Genomic DNA, 19,464 nt, shown 5'->3' on the forward strand with positions numbered 1-19,464 from the left:
AGTGTTTCGATTCAGCACCATTCTCAGTGAGGCCGTTTTTCTCATTGTGACAAGCTGTCTTACGCACGGGGCCACATTCATCCGGCCTCACGGAAGGGCCAAGCTGGAGACAGAATCTGGAGAGTTTATGTTGGTGTTAAGCCCATCACTGTCTCTCCAGACCTCGGATCTGGAAGGGTAAAAGCAGGAGGGAGACAGATATGGGTAGCAGACAGATGATTTCAGAGGTGAACAGAATTACAGAAAGGGGGGGCAGGTGCAACAGACACATGGGAAGAGGAACGCATGACGTGAGGGATGTGCAAAGAAGGGAGGGAAATCTGGGGGGGGGGAGCGGGGGAACTCAGGGTGATTGATGAAAAACTGAGAGAATGAAATAAATACAAGTAATAGCTATAGGAAGGGAGAGGAGATAAATGATAGAATATTCCCAAAGAAGAGGTCGACAGGAACGAATACAATGGGGAAGGGGGAAGGGAGGGAGGAAGTGACATTGAGTAAGAGAATGTGGTACAGCAAAGGTAAATGGAAGTGGGGGGGGGGGGGCTGAAGCTGAGCAGAGCTGCGTGGAGCCAGCTCTGCGGGTGGGGGGGAGAGGAGAGGAGGAGGTATCAAAGGAAACAGATGCCTCTGGTGTGAGGAGGGCACAGCGGGGCTGATGCAGAGACAGCACTGCAGGGGGGTGGACGATTTGGAAAGGCGCAGCAGCAGTGCCACGGAGCTGAGCCCCCAAAGAGAAAGTCCGGAGAGGGAGAGGACACAGAGAGAGCAGGCCAAGAGAGGGAGCGAGAACCTCACACGGTCATTCCAGGGGCCTCATCACTCACTTCCCTACCCATCTTATTCCCAAGCCAGGAGAACACAGCAAAGAGATGAAAAGTAGAATTCCCATTCCCTTCCACTGACAGGAACTTGAATCTTCCTGGCCCCTTGAGAACCGAAGACCTCAAGCCTCTGATGTCATAAATTGCTAGTGTTGCCTTGGCAACCGGACAAGGTTCCTCCCTCCATGATGTCAGAGGCAGCTGGTGTTACCTTGAGACGCATCCAGGAACACGTTGCTGCTTTGCTGGGGAGAGCTACATCACATGTGGGGCTGGGGCCTGAGTAAAATCTGTGGGATTCCTGGCTCTGGTAGTGTGGCCTTGCCTCTCTCTCGGGAGCTGTTCTTAGCTCAGAATGACAGTTGTCACAAAGCAATGTTGTTAGAGCCTGACGGGAGGGACCTCAGGAGACAAGGGGCATTGAGGAGGGGATGAAGGCAAAGGAGGAGGCCGAGAGCTGGAAACGCAGTTTCAGAACCTGCAGGGAGGCAGCGCGGTGAGCAGCAGGCAGAGTGGCTGCTTGTGTGAGCTGAGCCTGGCTTTGGATTTAGGAACGGAGGCTAGAGCTGGCAATGCCCGGGAGTGGCAGTGGGAGCTGGATGAGGATGTGCACTGTGGCAAGGACAGAGAAGAGGGAGGGGTCTGGGCTGCCAGGGGGCCCAGTGGGATCTGGCGGTAGAGGAACAGGGAAAGGGGTCCCTTTAGTCCAAGAGGCTAAGCTGTCTGGTGAGAGGCTGAGGGTGGTCACGATGACCACCCGAGAAGGGGCTGCGTCTGTCTGGCTTCCAGTTGTTTCCTAGCACCTAGCACAGCGTCTGCTACCCAGGATAGGTGAATCAGCGTCATCCAATGTGGAATTAACAGGGAAAGGCTCAAGAGAGGAGTTGGCCCCCTAACTAACTCTTGCCTCCCATCGGCACCCCCATAAACAAATGGGCAAGTTGGGAAAGTAGAGACGGGAAAGGGCTGGAGGGGCGTTCCCCGGGGATGGAGAGATCTGAGGCTGAGACAGGACAGACTTCGGGTTATAGGCACACTTGGAGGCAGCCAGGGTTGATTTGGGGAGTCTTTTTTTTTTTTTTTTTTTTTTTTGAGATTCCACCAGGAGGGAAAAAAAAAAAAAAAAAAAAACCATGAATGAACAGTCCTAGGAACCCAGAGGAAGAGGTGGAGGCGGCTAAGGGAGGGAGGCGGTTTCCAGAAAAGGTTGAGAGTGGCTTCCTAAAAGAGTCAGCAAATCTGAATAGGAAGTGGCACTCCCACCTCATCCCCAAGGGTGGAATCGGTCATACCCGCGTGGACACGCTGGCTACTTCATCAAGCAACACCTGGCCGAGCCCAGGTGATTACAAAGAAATCAGCATTGGCCGCATGGGCTAAAGGCAGGGGTGGCAGAGGTGACTGCTGCCCAGGGCTCCCTGGAAAGAACCCAGAAAGTCAGCCTTCACGTGCGGCTGCTGCCCACTGCCTAGAGCCCAGAGGTCTCTAGAAGAGGAGGCGGCCAGAGATGCGGAGAGAGGTTGGTCTACGGACACAGAAGAAGAGAGGGCAGGGATGAGCCCGAGCAGGGATTAGCACCTGCTCCGTTCCGTTCCTGCAGTGGAGACTCAGCACGACCCTCAGCGGGCTGCAGAATCTAGGAAAGAAGCCAGGGAAGAAAGCCCAAGCTGGGAGCCCTGGGAGGCCAGGGCAGCTGTGGAAGGGGCCGGGGGCGGGGGCGCGAAGGGAGGACATGGTGGCTGTGTGCACTGTCAGCCGCTGCCACGGACTTGGGCAGCTCATATTTTGCGGCAGGCGACAGGCTGTCGACACTGCGGTCCTTTACCTCACCGTTAGAAACTCATTTCATTGATTTTTCCATCTTTCTTCTCGGGCTCCTCGCACTAAGCTCAGTCATCCCACCACCCACATTCCCAGAACCCCTTGGCCTCTCTGGGGAATGCCAGAGGGGGCCGTGGTGGGGAGGGACTGCCTGCCCACGCCTCCCCCACCCCAGGCCAGTGAGGCAGGGGTGACAGGTTTGGAGAGCACTTCCTCCCCTGAGGTAATCCCACTGGCTGTCAGTGGCCCTTCCATCCAGAGCGCAGGGCCCACGTGTGAGGGAGCGACGGCGAGATCCACTCTGGTACCTGCCAATAAGCTATTCCCTGGATGTGGGGGGTTGCAAACGCGGGGAGGGAGACATCTTTGATGGCTACCAACGCAGCTCAGCATCCTGCAACAGTTTGGTTTTGTGTGTGTTTCCTTTCAAAAGTCCAGTGAGAGCAGGTGTGTTCTGGCAGGAATATGGGATTGCTCAGGCCTGGGCATTCCACTGGAACCTTGCATGCACAGGGGCCTGTGCACGGAGGGTCTGGTCCTAGGGAGCCTGCAGATGGGCAGTCAGTGGGGCACGATGGGTGTGGGCCGCAAATCTTCCCTGTCCCTAGTGCCTTCTGCAGCCACAGTTAGCTACCCTCCGCCTCTCCCTTTGGGGCTGGGCTTGGGCTAAAGGTCAGGAGTCAATTGCCAGTCATTTGGCTTCTCAGGGAAGGAGGGAGGGGTAGAACAGGAACTGGTGGGCTAAACGCTATTTCCATCCTCAATTTTTTCATTTCTTGTGTTGTCGCCAATCCTGCTTCCTGTAACCAAGTCTGAAGCCCAAGGCCCTCTGCCTCTGGTGTTGTTGGCTGGGTTCTTGGGTCTTGGATATGAGTCTCGGGTTTGCTGCTTCCCTTGATTCACGCCCCCCTCCCCCCCCCCCCCCCCCCCGTGGCGGTGGTCTCCGTCCCATGTTCTGTGTGCCTGGCCACAGACGCCTTCCCTCTGCCCACTGCCAGCCTCTGCAGGTTGTGGGGTCCCCAAACACTGGCGCTCTTGGGGAAAGAAGGTGCATTTGAGGTTAGGAAGCGAGAAGGCCAGGGACGGACAAGGAAAAGGTTCTGGGTAGATTGGGCAGAGAGAAGAGGGAAGTGTGACAGGGACGAAGGCGACTTCACCTGAGTGACAATTTGCTGGGGGGTGGGGGGAAGGAGTAGGCTGTGAAGAATAAGAGATACTGGAGAGAGAACAGGAAGCCTGACCCCCGACCCCCACCCACCCACTTGGAAGTAAAGAGGGCTGAGGAGGAGGAAGGAGGAAGTGTGGTTATGGGAGACCAGAAAGCTGAAAAGCCAGTCTCTGCCTCAGTCCTGAGTTCAAGCCTTGCTGGCTTTGACCCTTGTGGGAGGAACTGAAGTGGCAAATTAACGATGATAATGAAGTCACTGCTCCTTGTTTGTCTTTGCTGGTTTCCCCTTGAGATTTGTCCTTTGGCCAGACAGGGCAATGTGGGGGAGGGGAGAGACAGCAGCAGTGGAGGGCGGGGGAGGGTGTGGGAAAGTGGATGGAGAGATGGACAAATGGGCTTGAGAGAAGAGGGGAGGGTGAGCGGAGCGCAGGGAAGCAGGACCCGGGGATGGGGGAGAGGAGGGAGGAGGGGAAAGGAGAGAGGTGTGGACTGCCGGGCAGGGAAAAGAACAATGGGGAACAGCAGAGGGAAACCTGCCCGGAGGAGCGCGGGAGGGAGACGGAGAGGTGGCACGGAGTGTCGGTGAGCCGGAGGGAGAGAGCTGCAGCTGGCGGGGCCTGTGGGCGGGGCCTCATCTCCATCTCTAATGGCTGTGAAATGAGGTTAGCTCCATTAGAGGCGGCGAGAGTGTAACGAGATCACACTCATTAGGGCTGGGCCATCCCAGTAATTACCACCACCCCAAACACGCCCGCGCCAGCCGGGCCGCCAGGTACTTACAGACACACAGCAATGCACCCACACAGGACATCCTGCTGCTGACCAGGCCCGCACAGGTGTAACGGGGAGGACCCAGCTGGTTCTGGTGCACCTTCACCAACCCCAAAGACCTGCTCCTCAGGGCTACACACGCATGGGCAGAAAGCAGTAAACACACACACACACACCCCTAACCCAGGAAATAAGGCGTGCAGATGAATAATTATTGTTTCCATTTATTGATCACATCCAAAGTGCCAGCCTCACTAATGATCACCTGCACGGATACGACTCCATGAGGGACTGTTCCCCATTCTCTACAGGAAGAAACTGAACTGAGGCTTTAAGCAATTGAGCTAAGGTCATTTACATGTTAGAACTGGAAGGAGAATTTGATTCCAAGTCTGTCTGACTCTGAACGGCTGTGTTTTTCACTAACACCAGCCTGCTTATCTGATGTTCATATACTGATGTGGATATCCAAATGTGGACTTTAAGAGGCACACACATCATCTGGATAACCCCACCTGTGATACCCGTCTTTCCGCCACCCCCCCTCCCCCCCCACAGACTCAGTGCCCCTGCACAGACTGCAGTGTGAATGGCGCCCCCTGGAGCTCGCACAGAGCAGTGATCCTGTTCTGGTCCATCTTGTACTAAGAGAGAAACTAAAGTGGAGGCAGGCAGCCTTCCAACTACAAGAGGAGCGCAGCAGCACCTGTGCGCAAGGCAGCGCGCATGCGGGCAGAGTAGCATGCTCAGAACCCCAGACCTCGCTCAAACGCGAACCAGCCCATGGCTGGACGCTTCCGGAGTCACTCAGGAGCAGAGTGCCAGTCTTGGCTCCGCTTCTTTCTAAGTGGGAGATCTTCAGAATCTGTGTCCATGTTTGTCAGAAGGAAGAACTGGAGCTCTCGCCTCAGACTGTGGTGAGGGAGTCGGGGAGGCCACGCTTCCTGGGGCTCGGCCGGTGCCTGCTTGGTGCGTGGCCCACATCTGAGCAGTGCTGCAGTTGCAGGTTGAGTACTCTGTCCAAGATGCTTGGGAAATATTTTTGATTTTAAAAATGATTGTTTATATTTATTTGAAAGGGGGAGAAAGAGAGAGAGAGATCTTTCATCCATTGGTTCACTCCCCAAATGCCTGTAACAGCCACGGCAGGGCCAGGCTGAAGTCAGGAACCAAGAACTCAATTCACTTGGGTGGCAGGGACCCAAGTACTCAAGGCATCGCCTGCTGCCTCCCAGGATGCATGTTAGCAAAAAGCTGGGTCAGAAGCAGGGCCAGGACCTGAACCCGGGCACTCCAATATGGGATGCAAGTGTCTTAAATGCTGCACCAAATGTCTGCCTCTTGGAATTTTAAATTTGCATGTATTTGCAGATACATAACGAGATGGCTTAGGGATGGAACCCAAGTCTAAACATGAAATTCATTTGTGTTTCATATATATCTTTTATGCAACTTAAAGGTAACTTTTTTAAAACATCTTTTAGCATAGCTGCATATTTAAAATTTATTCAAGAGACAGAGAAACAGAGGCAGGCAGAGAGGGCCCCCCTCCCCCATCTACTGGTCTACTCTCCAAATGCCTGCACCAGCAGAGGCTGGGCTAGGCCAAAGCCCAGAGAACTCAAGCCTGTCTCCAATGTGAATGGCAGGAAGCCAAATGCTTGGGCTGAGACTCGAACCCAGGCAGTCTATATGGCATCTCAACCACCAGGCCAACGCGTGTTGACTGTGACCCATCATGTGAACACAGGTGTGGGATTCTCTGTATGTTACACCACATCAGGCTCATAATGCATTAGATTTTAGATGATTGTGGATTTTGAGGTTAGGGATGCACAGCGTGTATAGTTGTTGTAAAAGTATTTAAAGGGAGTCATTGCACATTACAGGTTCGTGCAGTCAGAGAGCCAGACCGACTTATATACACAGTCACTTACAGTGGTGTCTTTCCACATAATTATAGAAGCATTACCTGCAGTTCCATCCAAGCTCAGGGCTATCAGTGTCGTCCACACAAGTCCCCTGTGCCAGCACCAGATAGGAACCTGATTCTGGATGCAAGGGCACAGTCCCTGCCTGCCCATGCCCAAGTGTTCCTGCAGAACGGGGGGTTCTGGGCTGGCATCACGTGGTCATCAAGCTTGAGGTATGTAGAACCGCAGGGCCTCGCGTCTCTCTAGCGTGTTGTAAGATCAGACAGCTCCACACTGCTCTCCTGCCCTGGATGCCCACTCCCCGCAGGTGCGCTCACCTCAACAAACGCACTTCCCTTCCGCCCCTGTCTACTCTGTATCCACTGCCAGCTTCTTCCCCCGAGCCTCCCCTTTCCTCATCTCACTCGGTCCTGCCATGCCCACCTTCAAGCATCTTGCAAGGGGACAGGCCACCTGCCTATTGTGTTACCAGAGCTGGGAGGCTGGGCAGAGTCAGTGTTTACCTGGGCACATCGGGAAGCAGACTTGCCCTGCCCCACCCTCCCTCCCTCCCTGTCACTTCTGTTTACTTTTCCTGCTTGTGTATCTCATTTGCTGCCATACTCATTCATTCATTCATTCACTCTCTCTTTCTCTGACAAAACAGGTTGCACAACAATAAGTGCTTGCTCCCTAAATATTTGTAGGAGCGGGAAAGCAGAGATCTAGGATAGGTAAGTAGAGTTTAAGTGCAGGATTAGAATTAGTGTTTGTCTTGTTTTTCAATGTAGAGGACCAGGTTTAGAGGCAGAGAAAATTAGTTTTAAAACGCAAGAAGAGGGGGCCAGTGCCGTGGCTCACTTGGTTAATCCTCCACCTGCGGCGCCGGCATCCCATATGGGCGCCGGATTCTGTCCCTGTTGCCCCTCTTCCAGGCCAGCTCTCTGCTGTGGCCCGGGAAGGCAGTGGAGGATGGCCCAAGTGCTTGGGCCCTGCACCTGCATGGGAGACCAGGAGAAGCACCTGGCTCCTGGCTTTGGATCGGCGCAGCGCGCTGGCCATAGCAGCCATTTGGGGAGTGAACCAACAGAAGGAAGACCTTTCTCTCTGTTTCTCTCTCTCACTGTCTATAACTCTACCTGTCAAATAAATAAATAAATGCAAGGAGAGGCCACAATAATTCTGATGCAGGTGCTCGTTGCTTCTGCGCCTGGTCCAAGTGTGAGCCTGGGCAAAGCTTCTGCTCTTTGCCTGGGATCACGGGTGTCAGCAGGCCCCACACCAAGACAAGAGGGACAGTCGGAAGTAACTCCGCAGTCAGGAGGGCTAGATGTAAACCCTGTGGCTCTGCCCTTGGCTGGAAAGGGCAGAGATTCGGCGACTGATCCTGGTCAGAAGAGGAGTGAAGCAGAGGCCAGTTGTCGGCCTCCGGGCAAACAGCCTGCTGCGCTCTATGAGAGGGGACAGGCAGGAGAGAAGGCAAAGAACTCTCGGTGCCCAGCCAGTCCACGCAGGCATCACACGTTACCTGTTCTGGGCTTCACAAAGATGGAGAACGGGGCTGCTGCTCCCATTTTCCTGGATCAGGAAACTGAGGCTTGATGGGGAACTTCCTAAGGGGAAGTTGGGACTGAGCCTGGGTCTGCGTGGATCCAAATCGCATGTTCTCCCACTACCTAAAAACCATGATGCTCTGCTCGTGAGAGGTTCCTTGCTGTTTATGTCAGACAAGCCCCCTGAAGGAGGGCACACAAACTCATCTCTCCTGCTTGTCTTTCCCCTCCCTGCACGCAGCCTGCACGTGAACGCCACAGGTTGAGACAAAGAGGGGAGAGAGGTGAGGGCAGAGGGAGCTGGAAGAGAGCAGTGCTTTGGGCAGGAATCTCAGAGGGAGAGGAGGAAGAGCAGGTTCTATAGAGGGCCTCTGAGTACGGGAAGCAGTAGCTAGGACAGTTGGAAAGACAAACACACCTGGAAGACTCCGGTGTGGAAATCATTGTATGCAAACTGTAAGCAAACCATGCTGCCCTCTGACAGACTTGTATACGAAAGCTGCAGCCATGTCGTTGGGTTTGGACACAGGACGAAACAGGGGCCTTTGTTTTTTGAAGCGCCCTTGGAGACACTCTGCCCCTTCTCCGATAGGCCCCCTCCTCTGTGTTGTTCCCTCTGTGACCACCAGGGAGCAGTAGTGTTTCTCACCCGCTCCTGGTCGGCTGGAGGTGGGAGGGGGGTTGCACCAAGGAGCCCAGGTCCAGCTGGCTGCTCTGGAGGAAGCACCCCAGGTCTACTGCACCGCCTGCCCTGCAAGCCAGCGTGGCTCCCGGCTCCTCACCCAGGCTTCATTTCACCCTTGGCCCTTTGTTGCTTGTAAATTCTCTGGTTTTGGGGTCTCACTGTGTTTCCGCTGCCCGGCTTGCTCTCAGAGCCTGCCTTCTCCGCTTTCCCTCTCTGTTCTTGCAACTTCACATCCGGGCCGTGTGGGCTGTCCTGTATAACACCCCTGCCCTCGCCCCACGGCACGCTGGGCCCTGCTGTGTGCGGTGCTGCCTCGTGGGTGCCCTGTCTTCCTTTCTCTGCCCACCTCCTGCAGTTCAGGAATCATGACTTGGGGGTGGGGGGCACTGGCTCCCCAGCTGAGCTCTGAGACATGTCTTCCAGCGCAATAACCAGAGGGCAGTGGCGGGCAGCGGGGAGAGGTGGTGCCAGAGAGCGGGGAGCGGCCTCGGGTTTCTCAGCTCCATGGGCATCTCCTCCTCGCCCCTGTGAGGGAAGACGCACGAGAGAGGAAGGGGCAGCAAGGACGCCCTGGAGCCCGGGGCCAGCTGGGAGCTGGAAGAGTCATCTGGGGGAGGACTGCACCCTCACACCTCTCCACCCTCCTCCCTCGGCTCCCGGCCTCCCTCCTCCCATCCCCCTCGGTGGCAGCAGCCTTGTAATTTAAAGCTCTCTCTGTCGCCTCTAATGTGATCCTCTCGTTTTATTGACTCTCTCTGCCGGCTGTGGCGCCCCTGCACATCAATCTCCTCTAATCACACCACCGCCACCGCCTGCTCGGCTCCCCTAACCCCTCTGCTCCGCACCGGCCCCCGGCCCGCGCCTCTCCCCAGTGGACAGTCCCCACTCCACACCGCACCTGCCCTCTTCCTCCTCCCCTCCTTCCCAGGCTGCGGCGTCAGGGCCTTCCAGGAGTCACCTTCCCTCTCCTCCACCCCCCCATGGGTCCCCTGGGAGAGGAGATGCCCTCTAGGAAGCCAGGCTCAGAAGGGCAGGGGGTCTGGAGGAAGCTGAGGGCATCTTGGCCCACACCCCGGGGTGGCAGGAAGGGGGTGACTCTTAGGCCTGTCCTGTTTCCGCACCATCTCCAGGGCAAGTAGGAAGGGACAGAGAGGGACACAGATTCAGAGAGGGAAGGAAGAAAAGATGGAGGAGGAGAGAGGAAATGGAAGGAGAAAAAAAAAGCGAAAAAATAATTGCTGCAGCTAAGGGTTTGTGATAAATAGTGGGTGATGGGAGAGCAAGGGAGGAGAGGGGGAGGGGGAGTTGAGGGCCGTGGGGGGGCTGGGGGGGGGATGCACTGAGGCAGAGATAAATTTGCAATTGAAATTCTTTCCTGAAGAGAAGGGGGGGCAGGTTGGGAGGTGGGGGAGACATTTGCAATTTTAAACAGCTCCCAACCTGCCCTGGACAGATCTGGGTCTCACCCAGGAGCTAGCCAAGAGCTTCGCTCCTTTAGTTTCTAGCCAGGAACCGGCCGTCTTTGTCCTGGGAAGTCGACATCTTAGAGAGAGAATCCAGGAGTGGGCCAGAGTGGCGAGTCCGGCCGCGGAGTCTGCTCCCAGTAGGCCGGGGGGTGGTGGTGTCTCTACTGCTGGCCAGCTGGGAGACTGCACCCACTCGTGCCCAGCTGCACCCATTCAGTGGCAGGACCCAGCACAGGCTCCTCTGGCCAGGTGGCTTCTTCCCACCAGGTAGAGTAGTGAAAGACGGTAGGGCCCAGCCTCTAGGACTGAGTGGAACATCAGACCCTCAGGAACCCGCGCACCTTCTTCCCCACCAGGGCTTCTGTGCGAGCAATCTCCCCCACACCTGGAGAGCCTCTCTCTCTCTCTCTCTCTCTCTCTGGTCCTCTCTGTCCAATTCCTTCACTTCCTTTTGGGTTCTCCAGTTCCCCCCTCTCCATTCCCTCCACCCAGGTACTGATTTGCATTTTCATTAGCATGCTAATCCAGCCCCTCTGGAGCTTCTTAATGGCTATGACTTCACGCCTGGCTGGACCCCCTGGAGGAGGGAAGGGAATAGGGGCCTGCAGGCTGTATGGGACCAGACCCAGGAACCCACTCCCAAGCCAGAAATCTGGAGGTGGCCCAAGGAAAGTGAAGCCGGGCCCTCCACCCTTCCCTGAAGCCCTCTGGACAGAGCTCCGGAAGTGTGCTCATCAGCCAGCTGCTGTTAGGGCCTGGGGAGAGCTGGGAAGGAGGTAGATGGGCTGTTGGCACCTGGGAGTGGTAAGGTGTGGAGGTGTGGAGGAATCTGGGGAGTAGCTGGGAGACTTGGTGCTTCTGGTCAGTGGCAGGCAACCAGGAATCCTGACTTCCAGGCCTGGCAAGGCTCCTGCTTGCCTGTATTGGGTCTGAGGGACGGTCTGGCAGGAGGAGGGGCCCAGGCCACTGCGTGGGGAGAACCCTGTGCCCAGCCCGTGCTTTTCTGGTTCCGCCACCTCAGAGCTGTGTGGTCATCAGTAGCTCATCTGACCTCTTCCGTTGGTTGCCTGAATCATCTATAAAATAGGGTTGCCCTTGTGAAGAGTGACTAGTTGATGCAAAGCATGATGTGTGTACCATACTGGCCTTCAGTAACATTAGCACTGTCACGTGTTCTTGTATCTTTTGGGGGAGGAGAAGGCAGCGGGCAAGCTGTTGTCTTTCAACTGGCTGAGGAAGCTCCCACGCATTCCACATGGTTGAAACCAAAGATAGATCTAGAAGGCACCAGACAACTGCACAGTGCCCACGGGCCAGGGGGAGTCAGTTGTGGCTTCTCTCTGGCCAGAATCTGAGGGTCTTCCCAGAGTTCACCTCTTCAAGAGACAAACATTGACTGCTCACGACAGAGCGGTCAGGGCAGCACAAGGTCCCCGCTCTGATGGAACTTACCTTCCAGGAACACTGGAATACCAGGTAGCTCAAGATCGCGAAGAAAGTAGCTCTGGGACTGATTTAGCTTCTGTCGAGAGCAAAGACCTGTTGGAGGAGATATTTATTTATCATTTTTATTTATTTGCTTGAGAGAGAGAGAGTTCCCACCTACTGGTTAACTTCCTAAATGCCCACAACTGGTCCTGAAGCCAGGAGCTGGGAACTCAGTGTGGATCTCCCATGTGGGTGATGAGGACCCACTACTTGAGCCACTGCCACTGCCTCTCCGGGAAAGCTGGAATGGATCAGAAGTACAGCCAGGGATCCGAACCCACACTCTCTGCTCTGGCATGTGGGCATCCCAGCTGGTGTGGTGACCAGCAGCCATCCAGCTGCCCTTGCGGAAGTGATGTGTAAGCACAGAACTGAACGTCAAGGGGCCACCACACAGAGAATGGGCAGTCGGCCAGGCTGAGTAAGCACCGAGCAAGGGCCTGAAGGTGGCCATGAACTTGGTGTGTTTGAGAGTCAGGAGGAAAGCCAGTGGGCTGGAGCAAGCTGGCAGGGCGGCTTGGAGAGCGAGAGATGGTCCAGATGGACCTTTCTGTAGATCAGGAAGAGTTTAGATTTGAGTCACAGTGCCATGAGAAGTCACTGGTGGGTTTTGAGCAGAATACAGTAGGATTTACTAAAAGATGAGGTTTTAGAATGCCTGAAATTTGCTTCAAAACAATGCACAAAAGGCAGGAAAGTGGGTGAGGACATAGATGAGACAAGATTGGCCATGAATTGACAAATTTTTTGTGAAGATTTATTTATCTGTTTGAAAGGCAGAATTATAGGGGGCAGGAAGGGAGAAACAGAAACAGCATCATCTACTGGTTCATTCCCCAAATGGCCAGGCCAACAGCGGGAGCCAGGAACTCTGTCCAGGTCTCCCACGTGGATGGCAAGGGCTCAGGCACTTGAGCCATCTTCTGCTTCCTTCTCAGACACACTAGCAGGGAGCTGGATCGGAAGTGAAGAGCCAGGACTCAAACCAGCGCTCGAACATGGAATGCTGGTATTGCAAGCTTAACCCACTGCACCACAGCACTGGCCCCCAGGTTGATAACTGTTGAAGCAGGGAGGTGGGTGGTAAGGGTGCTGTGTACTCCTTTGGCCTACTCTTATCTATGTTTGCATTTTCATAATTGAAAATGAAAAGAGCATTCTGGCGGCTGAGTGGAGAGAATCCATCGTAGGGCAACGCTGGAAACGAGGGGCTGATGTGGAGTTTGCCGTGTTTGTCCAGGGAAGAGATGATAAACAGCCGGGCCAGGGCGGTGCTCGTAGTGGAGATGAGCGGACATGGCAGAAGCTGAGAGAACATGAAGGTTGCAGCCCAGGCAGGTGGATTAGTGTTGGTGCCAACTTTCAAGATGGGAAAGACAGGGAGAAACAAAGAGTTGTGGCTTCCGACACGTTCGCTAGAAGCCGTGTGACGCGGCAGGCTGCTGAGTGGGCGCCTGCGTGTGGTGTTCAGGGAGCAGGATGGGGCCCCGCAGCCTCACGGCACCGCTTTCTCCATGTTTCCCTGCAGGTCCCTGGCTGTCGCGCTGAAATGAACCCCCAGCACTCCTCCGTCTACGATGGCCACCCTTAACGCAGCCTCTCCCACCGGCACCACCCCCTCCCCCAGGCACAATGCCCCATCCCCAGCTCCGGCCCCCGCCTCCTGCGGCACCCCCTCTGATCCTGTCACCAAAGATCCCCCTGCTGTCCCCTCCAGCTCTGAGAGCATGAGGCCCTCAGAGCCGGGGGGACAGCCCTTAGAGTCGGGCTGTGGCCTCGTCCCACCAAAGGAGACTGGGGAGCCCCAGGAAGAGCCTGGCAGTGGTGGCTTCCCAGCCGAAGGCCCCGGGGTGGAGCAGGAGCAGGAAGAAGGGCTCCCTCCCCTGGACCTAAGCAACCACTTGTTCTTCACGGCGGGTGGGGATGCCTACCTGGTGGCCACGCTGCCCCTGCCAGGCGGCAGTGACCTCCTGTTACCAAAGGGCTTTCCCTGGGGCGAGGCAGGCGGCGAGCAGGAGCCCAGCCTGCCCCTCCTTGCCCAGCCGCCCCCCACACACCTCACTGCCCTTCATGTCCAACGTGGCTTTGACCCAACCCAAGGCTTTAGCTCTTCTGACCAAATTCTGTCCCATGATACCTCAGCGCCATCTCCGGACGCCTGTGAGGGAAGGGATGGAGCCTTCTGGAGCTACCGGCTGGCTCTCAACCCGCCCGGAGATCCCAAAGATGGCCCCACAGGGAGTGGCGGGGGAGGCCACCGGGCGCCCTTCTGGCTCTGCCTCCTGTGCCGCCTGGGCTTCGGCAGGCCCCAGGCCTTCGGGAGCCACGCACAGTCTCACGGGGTGACGCTAAGCCCTGCCCAACACCAGGGCCTGCCGGGCAGCCCAGCTGTGCTCTGGGAGGGGGACAAGGGCTGCACGGCCCTCATGAGCTTTCTGGAACCAAAACCCCCTGCCCGCGCCCCTCCAGAGATATCCCCTCACGACAGCAACACGGTCAACACAGAGGCGAACGCAGCCCAGACCGAGGTTGGCTCCCCCGAGGCAAGCGTCCAGGCCCTCGTGCTCCCCACTGAAGAAGTCATGGCCCTCAGCCCACCCTCCCCAGCCACAACCCCGGCCACCTGGGACCCCAGCCCAACCCAAGCCAAAGAATCGCCAGGAGCAGCAGGCGAGACAGGGCCAGACTGGTTCCCTGAGGCGCAGGACGAGGATGGAGGGCCCTGCCCCCCACTCAACCAAAGCTCACCCACCTCCAAGGAGGGGGGCACTCTCCCCGCCCCCGTGGGCTCCCCGGAAGACCCCAGTGAGCCACCCCAGCCCTACCGCCTCGCTGACGACTACACCCCAGTCCCTGCAGCCTTCCAGGGCCTCAGCCTGTCCAGCCACATGTCCCTGCTACACTCACGCAACTCCTGCAAGACACTCAAGTGTCCCAAGTGCAACTGGCACTACAAGTACCAGCAGACCCTGGACGTGCACATGCGGGAGAAGCACCCCGAGAGCAACAGTCAGTGTAGCTACTGCAGCGCCGGGGGCGCCCACCCGCGCCTCGCCCGCGGGGAGAGCTACAACTGTGGCTACAAGCCCTACCGCTGTGACGTCTGCAACTACTCCACCACCACCAAGGGCAACCTCAGCATCCACATGCAGTCGGACAAGCACCTCGCCAACCTGCAGGGCTTCCAGGCGGCGCCCGCTGGGGGCTGCGGCGGCAGCGGTGGAGGTGGTGGTGGTGGTGGTGGCGGCGGGCAGGGAAGTCCCCCAGAGGCCTCCCTGCCGCCCTCCACCGGGGACAAAGAGCCCAAGACCAAATCGTCCTGGCAGTGCAAGGTGTGCAGCTACGAGACAAACATCTCCCGCAACCTGCGCATCCACATGACCTCCGAGAAGCACATGCAGAACGTGCTGCTGCTGCACCAGGGCCTGCCGCTGGGCCTGCCTCCTGGGCTGGTGGGGCCCGGCCCGCCTCCCCCGCCAGGGGCTGCCCCTCCCAACGCACCTGAACTCTTTCCGTACTTTGGGCCCCAGGCCCCCTTGCCTGGCCCAGGGATGAGGCCCGACAAGCCCCTGGAAGCCCAGCTGCTTCTCAATGGCTTCCACCACCTTGGAGCACCTGCCCGCAAGTTCCCCACACCCGGTAAGCTCCATGCGCTATGTTCCTTTCTCCCCTTCTCCCCTCCCCTGGAGCCAAGCACTACCTCCTGTTCTCTCCCAACGGCCAAGCACCCACTTAGGTAACAACCATAACCCCCCTCATTAACCCACCTCCCCACATTGCAAAGTGGCCCTGCCCTGTGCCTTCCTCGGGCCACTGATCTGTCTCTGTCCCCCAGCCCCCGGCAGCCTCTCCCCTGATGCCCACCTGCCTCCAAGTCAGCTCCTGGGCTCCTCGTCCGACGGCCTGCCCACCTCGCCGCCCCCGGAGGACAGCCCGTCCCTGAAGGTCTTCCGCTGCCTGGTGTGCCAGGCCTTCAGCACGGACAGCCTGGAGCTGCTGCTCTACCACTGCAGCGTAGGCCGCAGCCTCCCCGAAGCCGAGTGGAAGGAGGTGGCCGGCGACACCCACCGCTGCAAGCTCTGCTGCTACGGCACCCAGCTCAAGGCCAACTTCCAGCTGCACCTCAAGACGGACAAGCACGCTCAGAAGTACCAGCTGGCGGCCCACCTGCGGGAGGGTGGGGGGGCCCTGGGCGCCCCTTCCCCGCTGCCCCTGGGAGACGGGGCTCCGTACGGATCAGTCTCCCCGCTGCACCTGCGCTGCAACATCTGTGACTTTGAGTCCAACAGCAAGGAGAAGATGCAGCTGCATGCCCGGGGCTCGGCCCATGAAGAAAACAGCCAGATCTACAAGGTGAGGCTGGGCTGAGGGAAGGGCGAAACCCAGGATGTGTGCACCCTGGGGACAAGGTGCTCAGACAGACGGGAGAAAGAGAGAAACCAAAGGACAGTGGCCTCTGATGGAGTGAAGACTTTATTCAGCTCTCCTGGTGTTTGGGCTGGAGGGAGGGGTCCGTGTCAGCTCAGCCCATGTGTCACTGTTGAAGGTTCAAGAGGATGCGCCCACATGCCATTCACTCACGAGGAGGGTGCTGGATTGGCAGGAGGAAGAGGAGACTGTAGTACTCAGGGGGCGATAGGAGGGAAGAGGGGGCTCAAGTCGGGGGAAGCAGGTGCTGCTAGTCAGGCTCCCGGAGGGGAGGCAGAGATGTCCCCTGTGATATGGCGCCGTCCCTTCCGGGCCTGAGCCAGCCTCTTGCTGTGTTTCTAGTTTCTGCTGGAAATGGAGGGAGCAGAGGCAGGGGCCGAGCTGGGGCTGTACCGCTGCCTGCTGTGTGCCTGGGAGACGCCCTCCCGCTTGGCCGTGCTGCAGCACCTGCGCGCACCTGCGCACCGCGACGCCCAGGCCCAGAGGCGCCTGCAGCTGCTACAGAGTGGCCCGGCAGCCGAGGAAGGACTGGCAGCTCTGCAGAGCATCCTGAGCTTCAGCCACGGGCAGCTCCGGGCTCCCGGTGAGGAACGCGCAGGCTGGGCAGGGAGGCCGGTGGCTCTGGAGAAAGGGGTGCAAGGGAGAGGCGGGGCTGTGAAGGGATGGTGGGACAGGGCGGGGCTTCAGGAGGGAAGGGGAGGGGGAGGCAGGCACCATGCTGCCGGTGGAGAGCAGGCCTCGAAGTGAGGGGAGAATTCTGAGACGAGACTGGTGTCCTAGCAACGCTGGGCATGGGGGTGGCAGGCTGGAGCTGGCCAGGAAGGAGAGAGAAGAGGGCAAGAGGGACATGGATGGAGTCTGCTCCGTGCTGGGCCAACACCTGTTGGAAGCAGCCAAGTGCCGTGGGCATGCTCCATAGGCAGTGGGGGTGGGAAGAGGCCCTGACAAGCTTCCCGGCCTCTTACAGTCTCCTAGGAGGTCTTCATCCCTAAAGCAGGGCTGAGGTTGTACCAGCAGAGGCTAGGAAGAGCCAGCCAGGCACCACTGGTGCAGAGGGTGCAGGAGCAGAGCCCAGAAGGGGCTGTGGGAGGTGGGCACAGGCGTCTGGGCTTTCCAGAGGCCAGCGGTGGGCGAGGGCGAGGGCACGGGCAGTGGGAACCAAGAACAGGCAGCATTGACTGGTGCTAATTGAATTGCCAATATGCCGGCTGGAGTTAAGTGCTGGAGGGGGCCCAGATCAATAGCTAACGATCCTGGCGCAGGGCTGAATGGAGTTAAGGAACTTTAACACTTTAATTAGGCCGCCACCGAAAATAAATTCCTACGCATCTGTCAATTCTTACTTGAGTGGTAATCTCCTCCCTGCTGGGCCTCCCGCCTCCTGCTTCCCATTCCACCTCCACGGCCCTCTTGGGGGCCCACCTACCACATTTCTGGGCCCCCCACTTTCAGGGTCGGCAGAGGCGGGCAGGGCGCTGAGTTTGGTTCTGTTTCACGCCCAGCACAACCGTGGGCCCTGCCAGCTCTAATTCAGTGGCTCTTCGCCCTCTCCTGCGAGTTGAGTCATGCAGCCTTTTTCTCTTTTGTGACTGGCTACTTTCCGGCCTCCTCAGCCCCATGTCCTTCCCTCCTTGAGAGTCACCTCTTTACCCCGGCCCTCCCCTGTTCCTGCACAGGCAAAGCTCCTGTCATCCCCTCGGCCGAGCCGCCCACCCCTGAGAAAGATGCCCAGCACAAGACAGAACAAGCGGGTGAGTCGCTCAGTGGATGCGCTGCCCCTGCCCCCAGGCCTCATGCTCTCTGAGACGCCCAGGGACCTTGCAGTAAGGCAGGTGCAAACCTGACCGGAGGGCGGGCTCGTCGGGAGGAACGCATGCCGAGCTGCAGAAGGCCAGGTGCTTCCGTCCTCTCTGGGGACCCACACCTGGCCATCCTGCTCACCTGCCTACTGACCTTCCTGTCCTTCTCTCTCCCTTTTTCCTTAAGTCCACCTCCCCGCCCTGGGAGCTGTATGCTACACATCATCTTAGGGGCTGGAGGCTGTGAAATGAAGGGGGGTGGGCTGTCTGAGACCCTCGATCTTCTCTCTCTTCATCCTCAGCTTCTGAAGAGGCGGAGAACAAGACTGGCCTTTCTAGAGACGGTGCCAACCAGACCACGGTCAGAACTGGGGCCACGGGGCGGAGCCGAGGCAGGGTCGGGCTTGCCTGAGATCCACTCATACCCCCAAGGCAGCCCCAGTGCTGTCATACTTGCTTCTTACTGCTCTCACCTGGGTCCAGTGACATTTTGCCCACACACTGGGCAGAGCTGGCCCCAAGGGGTGAAGCACAGAGGGAAAGGAGACAAAGGGATGGCAGGAACGGGAGGAGAGGCGAAGAGAGGGGCTGAGTAGATGGCAGGAAAGACTGGAGGTGGACAGAGGAAGGAGGCGAGGAAAGAAAGGAAGAATGGAAGGAAAAGGGCAAAACCCAAATACTCACTGCTGCCCCACCCCTGGGGAGCCCCGAGACGGAACTGTCTTGGGACTCCCTTGCTGGGACCCCAAGCAAATGATTCACCATGACAGCAAGCACCGCAAAGCTAAGTCCCCAGTCCCTGGACCTGGGCAGGTTCCCAGCCTCTGCTTTTGAGACGCGGTCCTGGGCCTCAAGGCTCTCCCGACCGCACGGCCCTGGGCTGTACTTGTTACTACTGTGCCGTGCAGTAGGGCTGCATCATGGCCAGCTGCAGACACGCCCCAGGTGCTCGGCCTCTCTTCCTCCTAACTCCCATTCCCTCTAGCACACCTATTCCAGATGAATGCCGAGGGCCAGGTGTGTTAAGATGAGCATCTGGATCCCATCCCCTCCCTCCCACACAGACCTAGGCCAGGGCACAGGTGCCTGGAGAGGAGGAGAGGTGGAGGGACAAGCTTGAGCTAAGGTTGCAGGCAGGAGGGGCCCACGGGCAGCTTATAGCCCACTCCCCTGGAGATGTGGGCAAGAGTGTGCTGAGAGAGCCAGGCCAGAGTTCTCCCAGGCCGATGCGATGGCTGGGGCATTTGTGTACGTTAATAAGAAGGAAAAAAGGAAGAGAAAGTGGGAGTGTGAGAGCCTGTGGGAGAACGAGGCAGCTCTGAACAGACAGGTAGAGCCCTCTTAGTTCAGGGACCTGGGATAGGCAGTGTGGGCAGGTTCGAGGGCGCCTCTGGGTCCAGAAAGTGCCCCGAGGAGATGGCAGCATTCCAGGGAGGACTCCGGCAGGATGGGGTGGACAGCTACGAGGCCATCTGTCAGCCGGAGAACCAGACTGGGCAGCAGAGACGGAAAGATAAACCAAGGAGAGGGACAGGTGGAGAGGGGCCA

General features: G+C 57.8%; 2 protein-coding genes across 2 annotated transcripts in view; one reads left to right on the forward strand and one right to left on the reverse strand.

Annotated features, from left to right (window-relative positions):
* ZFHX2 (zinc finger homeobox 2) overlaps positions 1-19,464 on the forward strand; it is a 28,254-nt gene that overhangs the window by 1,972 nt on the left and 6,818 nt on the right. The window contains exons 2-6 of the mRNA XM_062205418.1: positions 13,218-15,328; positions 15,525-16,042; positions 16,460-16,700; positions 17,794-17,868; positions 18,219-18,277. Coding sequence (XP_062061402.1) covers positions 13,267-15,328; positions 15,525-16,042; positions 16,460-16,700; positions 17,794-17,868; positions 18,219-18,277 — 2,955 coding nt within the window. The 5' untranslated portion in view covers positions 13,218-13,266. The remainder of the gene's footprint in view (positions 1-13,217; positions 15,329-15,524; positions 16,043-16,459; positions 16,701-17,793; positions 17,869-18,218; positions 18,278-19,464) is intronic.
* The window catches only part of NGDN (neuroguidin), a 61,755-nt gene continuing 53,945 nt past the window's right edge, over positions 11,655-19,464 (reverse strand). Inside the window, exon 13 of the transcript XR_009867295.1 lies at positions 11,655-11,740. The gene's annotated coding sequence lies outside the window, so the exon portion shown is untranslated. The remainder of the gene's footprint in view (positions 11,741-19,464) is intronic.

The sequence above is a fragment of the Lepus europaeus genome, chromosome 11 (assembly GCF_033115175.1).
Source record: "Lepus europaeus isolate LE1 chromosome 11, mLepTim1.pri, whole genome shotgun sequence".
Classification (NCBI taxonomy): Eukaryota; Metazoa; Chordata; class Mammalia; order Lagomorpha; family Leporidae; genus Lepus; species Lepus europaeus.